The following is a 20,525-nucleotide window of genomic DNA, read 5'->3' on the forward strand; positions in this document are numbered from 1 at the left end:
CTGTGTCCCAGACTTTTCGCTCAGTGTTTGAAAAATACAGGGAGAACAGTCTGGCCGTGCAAGGCAAACACTCAGTTGCCTTAACATTTTTCTGAGTAAGGCCAACGACGTCATGCATCAAGAGAGACAATAGCTAATTAATATGCTCACTTGCCACCCTGTGGGTGTGAATTGCAACCTGTCAAAATCACGGATGGACTTGTTTTTTCCGTCACTGTTTTAAAAAACCGGTCAACGACGGAAAATATTCGGTTAACGCGACCCCTGATATATTATATATATATATATATATACAGTGTTGTTAATCTTACTGAAAAAAAGTAATTAATTATAGTTACAAATTACTTCTCCCAAAAAGTAATTGCGTTACTAACTCAATTACCTGAATGTAAGAGTAATTAGTTACTTGGCAAAGTAATTGGTGATAATTACTTTTTTTTTTTTTTTCCTCAAAAAAAAAAACAAAAAACATTTGCCATACTATGTGAAGTTTTTTTGTGGAGGTTTTTGGTACAATTGGCCCGAGCCCAATTCTTTACCCTAATTTACCCTTTACCCTGAATCAACTGTTAAAAGTTGTTAAAATTGCTCCCAATATTGCATTAGTTCCCTTCTCTCTACTTTCGACATATGAAAGTTTTAAAACTGTTTCATCATTTAAAGATAGATTCAAATCAAGATTTTGCCGATTTAGAAGTATTTTAGATAAAAAGTTACTTAGGTTCGCGAGGAAGGTTCTCTACAACAGAGCCGTCCTAAAAAGCCTACTGCTTTAAGATGGCGGCTGTCATTTTGCATCTAGTTATATCTATATACAGTACATGTGATATCTACCATGTCTACCATATCTACCATAACATGCGGGCGTAGTTTGTCGGCTATCAGCTACAACATGAATTATTGGAGCTACCTAGCATCGCGTTTGCTCGGCGTCACAACTTTCTTGCCTCCTCCCCGCTCCTGCTCTGCTCTTTCGTCTCCCTCAGACTTTTCGACCAATATAGTAACGCATAGTAACGCATGCCTTTCCGTCCTCAGTAACGGTAACGGCGTTGCCAAGATGAGAAAAGTAATTAATTAGATTACCCACTACTGAAAAAAATAACGCCGTTAGTAACGCCGTTATATTGTAACGCCGTTATTAACAACACTGTATATATATTATTTATAATTGATTCTGCCTGTTTTCCTCAAGTATTAAGTTTCTGATGTGAAAATTGAGTGATTTATTAGCTGTTGAAAACTGGCAGTAAATTGATCCTGAAACTATAGGTGATTATATCTGCATTTGGTGATTTTTGTTCATCTAGTGTCAAATTTGAGAAATTTATAGCCATTTTAAGTTTTGTTATACTTATATAAAAAATAATCAGGATTTTATTAGGGAACAACTTCGAATTTTTTGATGCCGTTGCTCATCGAGACTCATATGTCTTAGGTAGGTGCCTGTTTTGGTTTTAGGTCGGTAGCAGCTTTGGTTTTTAAAATAAATATGAATTTTAAGTTATTTTGAAAAATAGGCCCCCTATTAATTGGCACCACGCTCCGTCAATACATTGTGAAGTCTTATGATTGAATGTAGCATCATCAGTGGCTTTGGCTACTGTAATGTACATCACTTTAAAAGCCACTTAAGATTTTGATGAAGGGACACACTTACCTTCTGTTTTCCACCCAATAACGCCATTACTATTGTCAAGTCAAATAGAAACATCTGCTTTGGACATCAAGGTCAAGGATCTGAAGCGGCTGACGACGCGGCACTGACAAACTTGTCATCACGAGCTATCATCAAGCATGAAATAGCAGCATTAGCCCCGTTAGCCAGGAAATTGCCTCTCTGCCTTTTCGCGAGGAGCGGCTACATTACAGGCCATATAAATGGAAATGCATTTATGGCTTATTTGAAGGCTCACTTCTATATTTACAACACAACATCGGCAGAGTGGAGTCCCCTGATAAATACAGTAACTTGTTTATTGGCAATAAAGCCAGTGGGTCCATTAATAAAGGGAGTCTATTGGCTAGCCATGGCTTATCAGGCCAAGGCCGGCCCGTGGATAAAAGACCCTCGGCTCAATACCTTAGCAGCTTACTCGCATTACAAGTGCCTTTTACACTGCAAGGTCACCTCGGGGCCTCAATTCTCATTCGAGCCTCTTGTGCGTCCTACTTCCAAGTTACATGTCTGAGATTGGATTAACGACACATTAATGAGGCCAACAGTTCAGGAATTTTATTTTGTTGCCACGGCTGAATGAAAAAAAAAAAGAAAAAAAAGTACAAAAAAATAGGCTCAGATTGCGGTTTTCTCTTCACAGAAGAAGCTACATTCTTCACTAAAATGTGAACGCTGAGGGAACATTAAACACATGGACACACATGCGGTACAAACAAAAAAAAACAAAAAGACAACTACGCTACACATGATGATTACGTTCTCTATAACAAATGATTAAAAAAAACAAAAGTAAACCCCCAAAGAAAAAAAATGTTACATTAATGGTTATTTACGTTGTTTTAAAACAAAAACAAACAAAATCATATAAGTGCCAACAATGAAGTTTCATAAAAATGATTTAAAGCCAAAGGCAATCAAAATTCCCTAAATTAAAACAAACACAGTTTATTTCAGAATTGCATGCTCAACACATTTTTTAAACAATGGCACTTTGAGTGACAAGGTATCACAAAAATGTAAGTTTTAACATTTTTACGTTTAGATTAAAAATGATCAGGCAATTAACTACCAATCAAAATACATTTGGCTTGCAAAACAAAAATGCAGCAGGGCAAAGTACACCAAAAGGGGGAAAAAACTGGGTTTAGTAGTTATTTACATTATAATACATTTCATGTGCGTAAACTTTCCCATATTAAATAACAGAAAACTAACTAAAACAACAAAACAGATGTATTTTGGCAAGGTTTATTAACCATGTCAGTGAAAATGAGTTAAGAGTTGATGTTAAAAGAAAAAAAGTCAAGGATGAAAAGGAGCATGTGCGCATATCATGTGCAGCGTTGTGCTTCAGTGGAGCGAGTCGGGCCCTGTGTAGTGTTTACCCACAATTCCCTCTGGCAGGCATTTGTCCTGTGATCCAAAGAGAGAGCGCGGCAGGACGCCCGATCAAACAGGACAGAGCAGCCTGAGGTCCACCTTTTATTATCATTGTTAAACATCACCAGTATAATTGGCTGTTTGGCCAACCCAGTCCAATTCCAGTACAACCAGTAGGATCCCAGTAGGGGGCGCAGCAACCTTATCTCATTACGCCCTAATAGCCCTACACCTCTCTTCAATGCATTTATTGATCAAATTCAAGTAAACAAACACACTGTAGTATGGAAAAGAAAAACGTGGCACTTGGTCAAACTTGAAAGAAAACTTGTTGTTTAACCAGTTTAATGTGTAAATGTCTTTACTCGTGAATATATGGAAATGTGGAATTTCTCATGGGACGCAACCTCCAACCACAACACAAGACTGGGCCAAAATTTTGGAAAAATTATCTGAAATTTAAGGACTGACAGTTGTTTTTAACAAATTTTTGGTTGCAGAATCCCAAACTTGACATTTTTACTCTATCACATCCAGTTATTTCTCCACCGCTAACCAACTTACTATGCTATTAGTACATATATATACAGTACTGTACAACTAGCCATATATTTTTTAAATGAAACTAAACAAAAAAAAAATCTAACAAAAAAATTATGAATGATTAGACTCAAGCCTGTTTCTTTCATATTTAATTTTATGTCAACATATATGGCGGAAAACACAGACAAGGCTGAAAAAGCAGTTTCTACTCTTGCACCCCCTTTTTAAAATAAACTGATGTATTTTAAGCCAAAAGAACCGTTGTGCTTGATAGCACAATATGTCTATATGCTGCTATAGAAGTTTTATGCGCATTAAGCCCCCGAACAATTTTTAATTTGCCCGTTTTACCCTGGATACCCCCGTTTACAGACACCGCGCAACCGCTTTTGTTTTAACTCAGCCATAAAAACAAGGTATGTAATTATTAGAGGTATGCAAAATTTCCGATTTTTAGATTATTCGTGATTCGGCCGTGGAAGATTCGAGAACGATTCACAAACATCCGAGTTCCAATTATTGAAATATGTCAAGTAAAGCGGAAGTACAACACACTCAGCGCGCCGCGCGGACATTGAGGAACGGAGCGAGAGTAGCTAAACATCGTGCTTCTCATTTCCCGGCCCCTCGTGTAATGCCAATGCTCAACTCACGGCTCTAGCTCAACTCATGCCACGAGATAAAAAACCAACAACATACCTGACTGCTGCCGAAAAGCTGCTACAAAGTACATTCACATAATGTTACGGTACATATCATTTATATAGGACTAGATGCATTAGAGATTCGTTAGCGTTAGCAGCACACCTACAAAAAGCTAGATGCGGGCGTTAGTAAACGGCCGCCATCTTAAAGCAGTACACTTCCCTGCAAGGCTGTTGTAGAGAACCTTCCAAGCAAACCTAATTAACTTTTTATCTAAAATACTCCTAAATCGGTAAAATATTGACTTGAATCTATCTTTAAAATAGTTTCACATGTCGAAAGTAGACAAAAGGGAAATTATGGAATAATGGGAGCAATTTTAACAACTTTAATTGTTGATTCACAACATTAAATTAATTGAATGTAGTTTAAAGCTGCTGATACAGAATGGGGACTGGAGTTTTTTTTATTTACTGTTATTTTTGTATATTTGTTTACTGCTATATGTTAACTTGATACTGAAATAGTAGTTTGGTTTAGCCTGAGAGTATTTTTGAACAATTTTGGAACTAATATACAAAACATTAAAAAAAAAAAAAATAAAACAAAAAAAGGAGGGGGGGAATCAATAATCGTTTTATAATCGAATCGGAGCCTCTGAATCGTAATCGTAATTGAATCGTTAGGTGCCCAAAGATTCCCAGCTCTAGTAATTATATTTATTATTCAAAATGGCTATCATTTTTAGCCTAGAATAATTAATTGATGTCTAATATTTAGTTTAAAGAAAATACTTTATAAAATTTTTCACTCGCATATTTTAAACTTTTAAACAAATTATGTCACAATGTAAAAAATAGTGTCTGTAAATAGGGCACGGATATCTACCTCATAACTATCGCTTAATTGTATTTTTTTTTGTTTTTTTTTTTTGTTACTGTCGCATTTTCCCCGATATGTTAGACAATAATTGATCCAGACAAAGAAAAAAAAAAACAAAAAACAAAAGTTCAAAAGGATAAATATTTGAAAAAGAAAATCTCGACGACTCCTTGATGTCTGCGATTTCTGCATCGTGACCCTTGTTATATTACCGTGTTTCACCCGTAAAATCCCCCCCAAATCCGGATATATGTTACAAGGAGTTTTTGGATTGGAACAAGTATGCGATAATATCTTCTTAAAATCATGGCGTCTTTAATTATGCTGTCTCATGCTCTCACCTACAGTTAGGGTTTTGCTGTTTTTTTTTAATTTTTTTTTTTATGCTTTTCTATTCAAATATTTTCTTGCCCCAGAAAATTGAGGTATTAAGCTTTCCAATGATGTATCACACATGCATATAGGACAAATTTGAAATTTGGCCTAATTGGGGGTCTCAGAGTGGAACATCAAGTCACCTGAGTGTTTTCTGCCATACAGTATATATTTAAATAAAGCAAGCACATATATTATGTTAAGTACAGTATTCCTACGGTTAAAAAAAAAAGACCTCAGAGAAAAATCTAGATCAGTGGTGATTCTGCACCCAAAAATTTGTTCAAAACAGCTGTCAGATCTAAACAAACCAAAAATAAACAGTTCCACACTGTTATTTATACAATACCTCTCAGATGTTATCAATTAAACCTCAATATTTTCTTTATAAATAAAAATAATACAATTACAGATGATTATTTCTTTTACTTAAACAACAATCAATACATTTTTGTTCAGTTATGTTTGCGTAGGACGTAAGGTAAGCAGTGCCGAGAAACACGATTTCAATTTCAATAACAAAAACAAAACAATATTTTTGTTTATCTACTATGATCTATGCCCATGATAGGTGTTCTGTGAGCCAATGGAAATGATCCAATATAACATTATTTAGTTTTATTCGTCTATAGATGCCTGTGACATTTAATGTCTGGCAGTGTACAGTGTATATGGTTAAATGATCCAATTTCACTGAATTGGTTGAACAATTTACGGAAAACAAACAGACAAAAATCCCATCTTTGCCATCGATGTACTGTATGATAACAGAAAGTGTATGGAAATGATCTAATTTCACCTTATTGTGATCAAATAATTGACTACAAATGTACTACTACAACATATCGTGACAAGCGGCTAATTGTAAATTTCACTTAACGGGTCTGAAAATTGTAAGACTTATTTTTTGATCATGTATGTCTGCCAACGACATTTCGTGAAAGGGCAGAACAATTAAAAGTAAGTAAGCACTTTTGGGATATTTAACCTAAATCGGTCAGTATTTAACGCTGCCATTTTCCTTCTTTTAATAACTACCACAACACATACTCTATGAATACATTACATACTCCTGGGCTGGGAGTGAATGAGTTGATGTTGGAAAGTGATTGCATGAGTGGGATTGTGGCTTGCAAGTTCCTGAGTGTGTGTGTGTCTGTGTGGTGCACCTGGTTATTTGTGTGTGCGCAATGACAGACGCGTCCCCCACGGTCTTTTTGCACGGATGGCGAGGGGTCACAGGATGTGCCCGAGTGTCACAATCTCCCTGGCAACAGGTGCCAGTAGGTCAGGTCGTCAGCAGGAGGGCCAGGAGGATGAGGAGAATGAAGAGGAGAGGAAGCGAAGGTGTCCTCGACGGGGGAGCCCGACTAAGAGGGGAAGTCGCTGTAGGGACGCACACATAAAAACATCAACTCAGTGGAAAGGTGTGAATTTGTTCAAACATAGTGCAATGACATTTATTTTATTTGAGAACATTTGAAATGTTTTTTTGTGTGCAAAATGTCAGGAAACTGTTTTACAAAAACCAAGAGGATTTTTATTTTAGAACATATCATATGGTTACAAGAAGAAAGAACAAAGTTGGAAAATTATTAGAAAAGCTGAATCGTAAGCAAAAAAAAAGTATCAGGACTTGGATTTTGCATGTTTTTTTTTTTTTTTTTTCCTCCTTTTTTAAATGTTTTTGTTATGTAACAAGAATAAACTTATGTTTATTATTATTTAAAATGTTTAACTTTAATTGTGTCTGAGGAAAAAAGTCAAGGTTATTAGAATTTTTTCTAATTCCTTGCAAAATTGAATTGCAAAAACCTTGCAAAAAAAAAAAAAAATCATGTCTATTCTTGTTTAATTATTTAATTATTCATATATGAATGTATTTCTCCCCCATAGATTTTATCTTTTGTATTCAAAAAGCGCTTGTCATATTGATTTTTTTTGTATAGGGTCTATTTTATATAATTTTACATTTCTTTGCTGAAGTCTGACGTAATTCATGCGTTTTTGCTTTGAAAATTCCACTTAATCCCTTGAAGTTTTTATGCTTTATCATCTGGCAACTGATAAAATCATGCATGCTATTTTGTAATAACTTTAATTCATTCTTTCTCATTAATTCAGAATTAGTTATCCCCCTACAAAATGTCTGAATGAATAATAAATCATTTGAGGACTTTCCTTTTAATTTAACAAATTGATTCTTGTAAACAAATTGTCATACATGAATTAATAAACATGCATTTTTTATGACTATCTTAAAAATGTATGAATGTATTTTCTTCAACCGTTTTGTTTTTTTCTTGTACTATGACACGATTCTTGAAAAAAGTAATTACTTTTTCCCTTATAACTGGACTTTTTTTTATTATGACATATCAACTTTTTATTGTAGAATCTCACCTTGAGTTTGTTTGGAGCCCTTGGACGCTGTGAGAGTGGAAGCGGAAAGACAAAGAGAAAAACTTTAGAAAGAAGTTGCTGATTCATCACGTTTGCATGCTTAACTCTCCCACCAAAAAGTAGTGTAGTTGGTCGAAGTAAAACAGCAAGCGGTAGACAAATGAGCAAGAAGACACATTTATCTTTTGTTAAAACCTTAAGCCATTCTCAGCAAATTCTCCTAAAGGTCGGGAAGAAAGGAGTGATAAACAACAGGGAAAGGAGAGGTGTTATGGAAATTAGCGAGCGTTACAGTGATGAGGATTATAACTGGACAGAGAGGATACAGGAAATGAACAGAGCGGCGGGGGGGAAAAAATAGGAGAACATTCGAAATGACAGAGCGAGACCAAGAAGTGGACAGAGCTTAAAAGCTCCAGCGAGGGTGGAAGAAAAGAGGTTTACGAAGGTCAGACGGAGAGAAAGGGGGACGCAACCCAGGAAGGAGAGTGGCAGAAGGAACGTTAAGAGTCTGGCCGACACTTTGTCAGCGGGGGGTAAGCTAAAAGGAAATAATGGAAGGATGCTGCGGGTTGGAAGGAGACGGCGGAAACGGTTAAAACGCTTTGGTGTGGGCCTGAGAAGAAACACGCATGCGTACATGAAATACTAAAACCTCCCAAAAATTGGATACTATAAATTCGGATAGGAGAGTTTGTGCGTGTGCCACGTAAACAGAAAATGTTTTGTGAACCGGGTTACAATTCTCCCTACAAACAGGTGTGCACAAGTAAGATACAAAACACACGTTTTAAAAGAGAATGTCAAGGGCAAGAGAAGGACAAGAACAGACAGATAGACATGCACTTACCAAGCATAGTTTCGCAAGTACTGTATATCATATTTTTCGGACTACAAGTCGCACCTGAGTATAAGTCGCAACAGCCATAAAATGCCCAACGAAGAGAGAAAAAACATATACAAATCGCACCGGAGTACAAGTCGCATTTTTGGGGCAAATTTACTTGATAAAATCCAACTCATAGAACAGACATGTCATCTTGAAAGGCAATTTAATATAAAAATACAATAGAGAACAACATTCTGAATAAGTGTACAGTGTACAGTGCATGAACAACGAAATGCGAATATACTGTCCTCACCAGGACGCTACGGCTCGGTCCTGGCTATTCAGCGGGCTAAACTCCCAAATGACGATGCTGGATGTCCGTATAATTTGCTGAATCAATTTCATCCTCGATACCAAACAGGTTCGCATCGACGTAAATAAATGATAGTTAGGTGCTTTTACAGCAATGACATGACACAAACAGTTAGCATGCGTTTGCTAGCATTAGCACATCGTTCAAACAACCACACAACTGGCTCTAAGTGTCCGATCGCGGGTGGAAAACACAACAACAACAACAGAAAAGATGATACACACAGATGTTGCCTCTGTAGAGATATTTTTACAAGCATAAACAATGAACGTAGGTTCGCCGCAGTGTTTCTCTCCCGCTAACTCGCCCACTCAGTCAGAGCTACGTAGCTGTCGGTCTTCTTCTCGCGTGTGAGTGCTCTTCTTCACGTAAACAAGTGCAAGTGCGCCCCCACGTGGGCGTGAAAGCGCCACAAACTAAAAGCATGCATTTCAATATGAAAAAAGTCAATAATACAATTGAACACACATTGCCAAAGGCAGAACGCGAATCTGGCCATAGCTATTAAGTTATTAAGATAACTATAGCATAAAGAACATGCTAACAAGTTTACCAAACCATCAGTGTCACTCCAAAACAACATGTGAAATGATACCATAATGTGTTAATAATTTCACATATAAGTCGCTCCTGAGTATAAGTCGCACCCCCCAGCCAAACTATGAAAAAAACTGCGACTTATAGTCCGAAAAATACGGTACTCTATAGTAGGGGTGTGACAATATATAGAAATGGTGATATATCGTGATACTTTGCATCCCAAAACGTTATCGATAGGCTCCTGCCAAGAATCGAGATATTGTTTTCAAAAGGTGTCAATGTCTAAAAGAATAAAAAGGAACAAACCAGTTGCTACCAAAGTCTTCCACCATAATAGTGTCTCAGTTAACACTAAGGCTGCATTGATGGTGCTCGACGCCCAATCCATTTACTGGTACTTCACGGTCATTTGAGTGCTGGCTTCACAACGTACGAGACCTCTGATATTTTGTATATTGTGACTAAATATTGCCATGCAGTGTATTTGTTGAGGTAAACGAAATTATTGAATAGAGTTTGACCAAAGTCTAAGTTTTATGTGTATTTTGTATAGCTATTTTGATTGCGAATGCCAGCTTTTCTTTTTGTGAACATTTTTTTTTTTTTTTTTTTTGAGAAATAGGAATATTATTTTTGGTGTGCTTTCACTAAATGATACTTATGTTTTTTGTGAAGGAGTTGCCGAAGCTCATCCCAATAAACGGCGCGGTCCAATGAACACTTGAGTCCACTTGCCTTTCTCTGCCTCTTAGCTCTCAATGTGCAAAAAAACGGCTTCATTGTAATCTGTTTGAGGCAATGCATGAGCGGGTCATTCTGCGCATGCGTTAAATGCGTCAAATATTTTAACGTGATTGATTAGAAAAATTAATTACCGCCCGTTAACGCGATAATTTTGACAGCACTAAAAAATAAAGTTGCACGGATCCCGATACCAGTATCGGCAGGGGGTGCCGATCCGGCCCGAATTGGTGGTATCGGTATCGACGAGTACCAACATTTAGGGCGCCGATACCATCTACTGGCATCACTTGAACGCAAATATACTGTCCTCCCAATGTGAGCTAACTTCCCAAATCATTACATCTGTATGTCTTTGTCTCGACACTGCCAAACGAAATTTACACCTTTGTCTTCAATATTACGGATGTACACTACAACGCATATCCGCGATGTTTCACTGCTTATAAAACATAGCATTCACAAACAATTAGCATGCGTAAGCCAACGCTTGCTATTGTAGCGCTGATGGGATCAGAAAGATTAAGACCGTGGGAGACTAAGCAAACTCATGATTTCATGATGAACAATGAGTGGCAAATTAAGAGCGCCGTACTTCAAACTCGTCCTGTTTATGAAAGTCGATTGTCATATGTTGTGCAGTATTGAGCAGAAGTGACTTCTGTGGCCAGAAAACACTCAAGCGGCGCAGCGCGCACACTAGATATCATCAAATAGCAACCTAGATGTCCTATGTTAGATCCCATGCTAACTCTCGCGCGCACACACTAGATATCATCAAATAGCATCCTAGATGTGCTACATTAGATCCCATGCCATTAGCTGCGTGAGCCCAGAGCGACGCGTAGTCCATATAAAAGCCGCCGCCGCCGACATTGATGAAATAGAAACCGCCATGACTGAATGGAAGTTAAGCAGGCCAAATCAATCCATACAAGTGACTATAGATAATGCTGCATATACTGTTAATTCAGTACATGTTACAGATGGACCCGGACCACAAATAGGATGTTTTACTTATATGGTAAATATAGCTGCTAAGAGAGCTGCAGCAATCAACAGTGTGCCCCACTTTACAAACAGTAAAGATTGTTCTCAGCACTTATATACAAAATTTCTTCAGATCAGTAAGAAGTTGGCACATAAATATTATGCACTAAAATGCTTGTTTATATGATGGCACTGTTATTTTTGCTTGTTAGCAAATAATAAAAAAAGTTATATTTTCTGTTTCAGAGCATGAAATTTATTGAATTGTATCGAAAATCATACCGAACCGTGACTTAACTGTATTGTTGCATCCCTTATACTGTACGTACACACACACACACATATATATATATATATATATATATATATATATATTTATTTATGTATGTTTTTTTTTTTTTTTTTTTTTTTTTGCTAACAGAGTGGTATCGGAATGTTATCGGTATCGGCCGATACTGCACAGCCAGGTATCTGTATCGGTATTGGGCCCAAAAAATGGTATCGGTCTAACACTACTAAAAAATACACATCCAAAGACTGGTCTGTGTGTTTGTGTGGCCGATTGGTTAAGGGAGTTGATTTGAACTACTTAAAGAAAGTGTGTTATTTTTTTTTTTTTGCAAGAAAATGCATTATTTATAAAATTGATTCTTAAAAATACTGAGAAATTTCATGTTCCACACAAGGGAAAGACAACATGCCCTTTATGTGAAAGCTGGAAATTATTTAAATACCATATGCAAATGGCGAAATACTTACACCTCTGATTACGAAGAAACTAACATGTAAACACAAAACTTTGCCATATTACTCCTGTAATTATTAGATGGGCACTTTGCCTTGCAAAGCTCTCATCAATTACAACCCTGAAACTAAGAAACCTTCTTACTGTTGTAACGGCTGTAATATTATTTGCTAAATTAACATTAACTGCCGTTGACGGTGTAGGTGTACTATCCGTTAGGGGTGCACAATCTGCTTGGGGCGCATGCGCCTGTTGATGACGTCCCAACAACGCTTGTGTAGCATTCGGGGAATGTGGGAAGTCGGACTTTTCCAAACTCCAACCAGGAAAAATACAATTAGAAGGCCACTCAAACTGGGAGATGCTAGTTGCTTTAATCTGACGTCACTTGACAAAATGGCGCTCAAAACAACGAATTGATGACACAATAATAAGTAAAATTAAGTTTGTTTGAAGCGCCATGTATATTTTTCCCCATATAGTAAATTAGCTTAATGAATTGATATATTTTATATTGCCTTTCAGCAAGGATATAACTAAAGAAGGCAGTTAGTGTGTGTGCAATTTATCTCAACCGTCATTTTTCCTTTACTTTTTGATCACATATGAAAAGGGAGGTTTGCTGGTCAAAATGTCTTTATATGGCCAAAATAAAAAATAAAAAAAAGAAAAAAACAGCTAATTGTCGCTATCAACCATCTTTGTTGTTTACATTCGCTTGAAACGCTTTAAGGTTGCAAGTGGGACCATCCCACAGGATAAGTGCGACTTCCCACCTTCCTCAAAAGCAAAAGTGTTCGGGTTGGTTTTTGCATTGTATCAATAATGGACAATTTATATGAAGAAAATTTTCATTATTTAAAGAAAGGAACAGACAACATCAGTACTGATGCCAAAAGCAAGCAAGCAAAACAAAAAAATATAAAATAAACCATAAAACATTAAAAGGGTCTGACGCAGGGAATAAAACTAATGGTTTTACAAAACTAGTTTTAGAGATGGACAGTGATGGACCCTGATATTTAATGTCTGAGCGACAGGTGTGCGCACAAGTCCCCCCCCCCCCCCCCCCCCATTTAAGTGTTAATAATCATCATCTCAGTGTGGGATATCATCAATCGCTTTACATATGCATTTTTAAACTGGCACTTTTAAGCAACGCATTACTATGACTCAAGAACAACAGTCACACTATTAAACATGTATTTTACAGGTTAGCAAAGCTCTGGGCGTGCATTTCGACTCCTAGGACAATCATATCGCGAATATAACCGAGAGTCATTGTCAAGCGCAAGGCCCCCGAGCGGATAGTGCACCTACAACGGCAATAGACGTCCATTCCATTAGGACTGGGAGGCGCTGGCAACTATTGTCCGATCACTGTCCACCCAGTCCAAATGGTTTGGACGTCTAGCTCTGTCAATGGCACTGAAATATGATCATTCACTGCCAGCTATCCCAATTCAAATGGATTAGATGTATATTATTGTCAGTGGAAGTGAATGTGTTAATGATGCCATGAGGAAGGACCGGGAATCCACATGAAGTAGTCAAATATTATTGGCTAAAATAGTACAAGCACTAATAAAATATCTGACCCCATGTCTGACAGCCTAAAATGACTGGCTTTTATTTACATTTTTCTTCACTATTATACAGAAAAATGAAAATCTGTTTTTTCATTTTTATCAAATAAGATTCTTTCCACTGGGAAGCACATGATAAAGGTTGTCTCTCTCTCTGTCTCTCTCTCTCTCTCTCTCTCAGGTGGGTGCCACATAAATTCAGAATGATAACGACACACACAGACCCACACATATAAAGAATAGTGAAAACAAGAACATGCAAGCATACACAAAGAGCTGTGCTGCATAAAAACAGCGAGACAAGAACACATACACACACACATGAAATCAAGATTTGTATTACACAAAGGCAACAACACACACGCGCGATAGTATGACAAGGGTGGTGCCGCATAAAGAAAGCAATCCTTGAACACACCCGAGAAGTGTGCAGAGTACGGCGCACTCCCTTTCCATAAGAAGAGCGCCACCTGTCCATGCCCCCCCCACGGCAACTGAGCTGATGAAGCATAGTCACGTGTTCTGCTCCTTCATTAAATGTACAACGTCTGTATTATGGATGTGTGTGACACCTGCGAGCGTCGTCTGTCGCTCAAAATTACCTCGTGATTGTCTACAACTAACGGCCATCTTGGGGTTAACGAGGCATTAAATAGCATGCTGGGACTTGGCCTGCTGCACAGTGTGTGTGTGTGTGTGTGTGTTTCAGATAAATCAGATTTTTAAAACAGAACAATTACTATAGCATTTTATTCAGACCTTTTATTTTTCTTGCACACTTACTGAAATATCTTGGATTTTCCCCCCCTTGATTATATCTATTTTAGTGCAAAATAAGAAAAAAAAATGGAAAAAAGCTAACATATACGTATAAAGAAAAACAAAGGGCCATATACATAATAAACAAAGTAGGATATGTGATAACTTAAAACTTGATTTAAAACAGACAAAATGGCCAGTCAGTGAAAAAAGGATAGTAGCAAGGAGCGATAGTAACAAAAAAAATAAATAAATAAAAACAGTACTGAGTAGGCCTTTCCTAAGTATATCATAATTAGATGCGGCACTATAGGCACTTTTTAATTATGTATTAAAATGTATTTAAAATGCAAATTTATTGGTTAAGTTTAAATGTCAAGATTATTACAGCATATCTCATTATAAAGGCGGTAGAACCATGTGATTTCTTCTGTCCAATCAAAGGGAAAAAATAATAATAAATAACACCAGTACATTAAATGTGGAAAAAAAAAATTGCAATAAAAATGTTGCTTACGAGGGAAACATTAAGAATAGTAAATGATGAAAAAAAAATGTAATGATAGACATTGTAAATATAGTTTATAAGTTTATAAGAATAGGCAATTAAAAAATTAGGTCAAAGTTACACATTTTAAATCATAGATATTTCAATGTTTATAAATCGCATTAAACTTTCCAACAATAATACCATTTTTGCAAAAGTGTTTCACCACATGGCGTGCTTTTTGCAAACGATTGCTTACAATGCCTTGCATTTATTCGTGTGTGCGACACGTGTGTTGTGACCCGACTTTAATTGTGCAAAAAAAAAAAAACAAGCGCTCGCTCACAATAGTGTTGGCGGACAGCCTTGCCACAAAATGGCGACGGTGGCGTCTGTTTCTTTTTCCGCACTGCAGTCTGGAACGTGCGGCAGCACCGTGGCTAAACGCGCGCACGCGCGTGTGTGTGTGTGTGTGTGTATAAAAGACCTCTGCCTCACTGTTCCACCATCTCGTTGCCGCCATTTTAAAAAAGACAGCAGCTAATGCTAACCGATGACGCTCTGCGCATTGTTAAAAAAAAAATAAAAAAAAAATGGCTTTACAGAAAACGATAAATTCAGAAAAGTTCAATTTGGTAGTTGGCTTTGGAGATTTGGCAAAGCTGGGCCGGTATGTGTGGGTAAGTTTCCAGTTCAGAGCGTCCAAAGGTATTCGCGCACGATTGGAGGAAGGAGGATTTATTTTTCGGGGGTGGTGGGTTCGGGGGGGGAGGGTTGTAAGGCAGACAGCGATGTAAGACATTTCCACCCCGAAAAAAGCTGTGCAAAGTGAAAAAGACTGGGCTCACAGCAGGAGAATGACAGGAAAAGAAGGGAGGAAAGAGAAAAGGAATCAATTAGAGCGAAAGGAAAGTTGTTGCTTAATGGCTGCTCACAGTAGGATGGCGACTAAACAAAACAGGAAGAGTATTGGAGGGGAGAAGTTGATGCTGAAAAAGACGATGAGTGAGGAGGACACAATGTGTGTCTATTGGGAAGGTTGTCTGATGCAACCCAGGCTCAAGCACCTTCTTTGGCTTCATTCGTGCCAGTGGTGAAGGGAAAAAAAACTCACTAGAAACTACCAAAAGGCTGCATTATCTCCACGAGTGACATAATTCTGACAAGTAATGGCAAAAAAAAAGGCATGCAAGTGGATGTCCTCAGATCTTAATAAGTCCTGTGAATGTGAGTCGGACGACATCAAAATATGCAAATGCGTGTAATCTACCCAAACACCGCATTTGTGGTAAATCAGAGCTGCAGTCACAGGTAATTGCATCAAAGGAGACGTATTGTATTATTGGAAATTCGTATCTGTATGTATGTATACAAAGAAGTGTGAAATTAAACAAGCGTCTCTCAATATTGTCGAATTATGTGTTTGGGAGAGTTGAGAGATTTTGTTTTGGAGGGGGGATAGTAGGTTCCCAGTTATCCAGGTTACGGCAATATTAGTCAGGGGCAGAAAATGACTCGCAACAGTTTCGACAAATTAAAAAAAAAACACACACACACAAAAAACAGGATCAGTGACAACTACTTATGATAAAATTGATGAACTATGGCTACAATCACACTGAGGACAATTCCCTTGCCCGTATGGGACACATATCTGATTTTTGAGCTGGAATATGAACAGTGTAATTCAGATTTTAGCATATCTGACCTGGATTCATCTGTATGAGACTAAGAATCGGATATCTAACAGACACCTCACAAGTATGAAAGCTTATCTGCAAGAATGTGACCCATAAGTCATCAACATCGACAAGTCACCACTGTTCGACAAAACAAAGTACCATGGTACCACAACATACGGACACCTCTACATACGATCCTTTCGACATCTGAAGTAAAATTTGATGACACGCTCGAACACGACAATTTACAACAACTTCGCATTTATATTATTTACCCCAAGACGGTAGCGGAATTCAACATGGGTCCCAAGAAGGTTAGTGCAGGTGGTGAAAAAAGGGAAATTGTGACACTTTCCACTGAAATTAATACGGATATAATGGAATATGTTTATGATCTCAACGGTCCTCCTTTGACCTCAGTTTGGCAGTCTTTATAAGGTAAGATGACAATTATTATTTTGTCAGGTTTTTAATCATTTATTTCAGAACTTCTGCAACACAACACGGCTCCCGTCCACTGTAACCGATGCCAACAACAACATAACATGAAAAACGAAAGTAAAAAGTCTTCCACACATCTGTCACTCTCTCGTCAATCTTTTCAGGAACAGCATGCTAAACACAACCACTTTGGAACGAATTAATCGAATTGTAATGTATTCTTATGGGAAAATCCTGCACGACATACGACCATTTCGACTTTCGACAACCCAGGTTCTGGAATGAATTAAATTCGTATGTAGAGGTAGCATTGTAGATGCGAAAAAGCTGTGGTGGATAAGGATATCTTGATGCTGCACGTTAAGCTATGACGTTAAAAAAATGTTGACTCGGACAAAGACTGAACTGTTTTTGTGAATAAGCACTTGGCTACTTCTCGAGTGCGGCAAATCGGATTAATGCCAAAATGTCTGCTCCTGGCCATCGTATGTAGTAGAGCTGTCCCGACTAGTCGACGTTGTTGACGTCATCGATGATGTAAATGCGTCGACGGGCAAAACATACCGTCGAAGGGGAATGACGGGTTAAAAAAAAAAAAAAAAATACATGCGGGTAAAGTTTAGCATGGCAGGCGTTCGCGATACAAGCGGTTGTTACTGGCACCCCCAAGGGGGCCACTGTTAGTTCAATGTGACCGGCGTTGTCAGATTGAGCAAAGAGGAAGAAAGTGGGCGAGCGAGCGAGGGAGAGAGAGGGAGCGAGATCGGCAAGTTGGAAAAGTGCGCGGGTCGCGCCGAGTTGAGTGGCTTCATCCCCCACGTTTTTGTTTTAGTCAATAAAAGTATCCTTAAAGAGCCATCCGACGCCTCTCGGTGTTTTTATGCACGCCGCCGCCTTCCCGAGGAGGAAATCGGACGAACCCAGACGAACCGACAACAAAGAGCCAAGTGAATCGCCGGTGAGGAGTTGAAAACACCGCCAATTTCCAAAAAGGGCAGAGATGGTAACATGTGAAAGCGGCATAAAGCCAAAAAAGCGGAGCAGAATAACCAGAGCCTGGAATTATTTCAAGGAAAATATGGAGGGTGCCACTGTGTGTACTCTTTGCTAAGATGAGCTCGCATAAGCATACCACGGTAGCACGTCGGCTTTAAACGAAAAGCTGAAGCGCCGTCACCAAGTATAATTTTCGAAGACAACAAGAAACAACAAGCTAGCTGATTGTAAGTCCATACAGCTCTCTAACGATATTTTAAATGGAAGTTGCCTTCATGTGCGTCGTATCAACGCGCATTTTTATTTAATAAAATAATTAATATAATTACTGTATATATATTTTTAAATTATTATTAAATTTATTAGGATCATAGAAGCTCCCACTTTGGGAAAATATATACATATATCCTGTATATACATAATATAAAAAATATATATGGAAACACCACTGGCCTGCTTACTGTAATCCATGACTGCACTAATGTTAGTTATTTAATATTATAAAGTTTTACATATAGTAGTATACTATAAAATTAATACTATATACTTAATTTTTGTTACTGTGGGTATGTGTGCCTTTCATTCAAAATAATTGTGGTAATACTTCAGTGTGCCCTCTTCGTTATCTTCAAGTTAAAGCAAACAAAAGTTGAACAGTTTTTCCCCTCCCCAAAAAATGCGGAATGCACAACGGAAAGAGCATCTGAACTCACACAAAGTATTCTGAAAATGATTGTCCGGGACATTGCAATTCATTTTAACATTGAGAACAATATAGACAATGACATACCGCAAAAAGAGTAAGAATTGTTTTGACTCCTGTTAAAAAGGTGAAGTCACAGTGTTTCCGTTTACATTTTTTTTGCACCAGTTTATGCCAGCAGCATTTGACCTCATTGTTTGTGATTTATTATTGATATTTATGTTATTTATTTATACGTTAATAAAGAATTTAGGTGTTCCAAAATGTTTTTTTGAATTAATAAGCTTTAACAAAAATTTCATTATTAAATTAGTAAAAAAAAAAAAAAAAAAATTAGATTAGTCGACTAATCGTAAAATAGTCGGCTGACTAATCGGTAGGAAATTAGTCGTTTGGAGCAGCCCTAGTATGTAGTAAAACAAAAAACCCTTTTCTTAGAATTTTGCTAGAATTGGGATTTAGTCTGGTGCAAAGTTCTACACTTTTCCCTTTTATTTCTTACAATTACCTTATTTTTCAAACTATAAGTCGCAGTTTTTTTTTTTTTTCCTTTTCTCCATAGTTTGGCTGGGGGTGCGACTTATACTCTGGAGCGACTTATGTGTGAAATTATTAACACATTATTATATAATTTCACATGTTATTTTGGTGTTTTGGAGTGACACTGATGGTTTGGTAAACTTGTTAGCATTTTCTTTATACTATAGTTATCTGAATAACTCTTAATTGCTATGTTACGTTAACATACCGGCCGCGTTCGCATTTCATTGTTTATGCATCATGTAATTATGCACTATCATACTGTACACTTACTCAGCATGCCGTTCTCTATTGTATTTTTATTTAAAATTGCCTTTCAAGATGACATATCGTTTCTATGTGTTGGATTTTATCAAGTAAATTTCCCCCCAAAATGCGACTTATAAGTCGCACCGGAGTATATGTTTTTTTTTTTCCTCTTCATTGCGCATTTTTGGGATGGTGCGACTTATACTCAGGTGAGACTCAGGTACAGTATACATTTTTCTGTCCATTTTCTTATTTTTGTGAATAAAGCGGCAAACTAAGGCTAGGTTTTTTGTCTTATCTGCTTTTTTTGGCATGCCCATTCAGACTGCCTTTGTCCTTTGAGCCTGTTCAAGTATCATGCATGTGCACTAATTCGCAGTCCGAGATGCACTGTGCAAACTCAACCGAATGCACAGGAACAGTAAAACAAATGCTGGCTAAACGTCATTCCAGGGTGATCATATTTTGATTTCCAAAAAGAGGACACAAATAACAGACATTAATAATCTCGTTAAGTCTTCTATTGAAAGTAGGGCTGTTAAAATTATCGCGTCAACGGGCGGTAATTAATTTTTTAAATTAATCACGTTAAAATATTTGACGCAATTAACGCACATGTCCCGCTCAAACAGATTAAAATGACAGTACAGTGTAATATCCGCTTCTTACTTGCTGGCGCTTGGGTCCAACTGATTTTATGGGTTAGTACCATGAGTGAGCATGGTGTAATTATTGACATCAACAATGGCGAGCTACTAGTTTATTTTTTTAAATGAAAATTTTACACATTTTAATAAAACGAAAACATTAAGTGGTGTTTTAATATACAATTTCTATAACTTGTACTAACATTTATCTATTAAGAACTACAAGTATTTCTATCCATGGATCACTTTAAGAGAATGTTAATGTTAATGCCATCTTGTTGATTTATTGTTATAATAAACAAAAACAG

General features: G+C 37.3%; 1 protein-coding gene across 2 annotated transcripts in view; it reads right to left on the bottom strand.

The window, feature by feature from the left end:
• Positions 1-2,214: 2,214 nt before the first annotated feature.
• si:dkey-246i14.3 (ephrin A4) overlaps positions 2,215-20,525 on the bottom strand; it is an 84,733-nt gene continuing 66,422 nt past the window's right edge. Inside the window, exons 4-5 of one of the 2 annotated variants that reach the window (XM_057834930.1) lie at positions 7,910-7,936; positions 2,215-6,892 (exon numbers count right to left, since the gene is read on the bottom strand). In XM_057834930.1, coding sequence (XP_057690913.1) covers positions 6,795-6,892; positions 7,910-7,936 — 125 coding nt within the window. In that variant the 3' untranslated portion in view covers positions 2,215-6,794. The remainder of the gene's footprint in view (positions 6,893-7,909; positions 7,937-20,525) is intronic. The other variant, XM_057834931.1, reaches the window with a different exon arrangement.

The sequence above is a fragment of the Corythoichthys intestinalis genome, chromosome 4 (genome assembly GCF_030265065.1).
Source record: "Corythoichthys intestinalis isolate RoL2023-P3 chromosome 4, ASM3026506v1, whole genome shotgun sequence".
NCBI lineage: Eukaryota > Metazoa > Chordata > Actinopteri > Syngnathiformes > Syngnathidae > Corythoichthys > Corythoichthys intestinalis.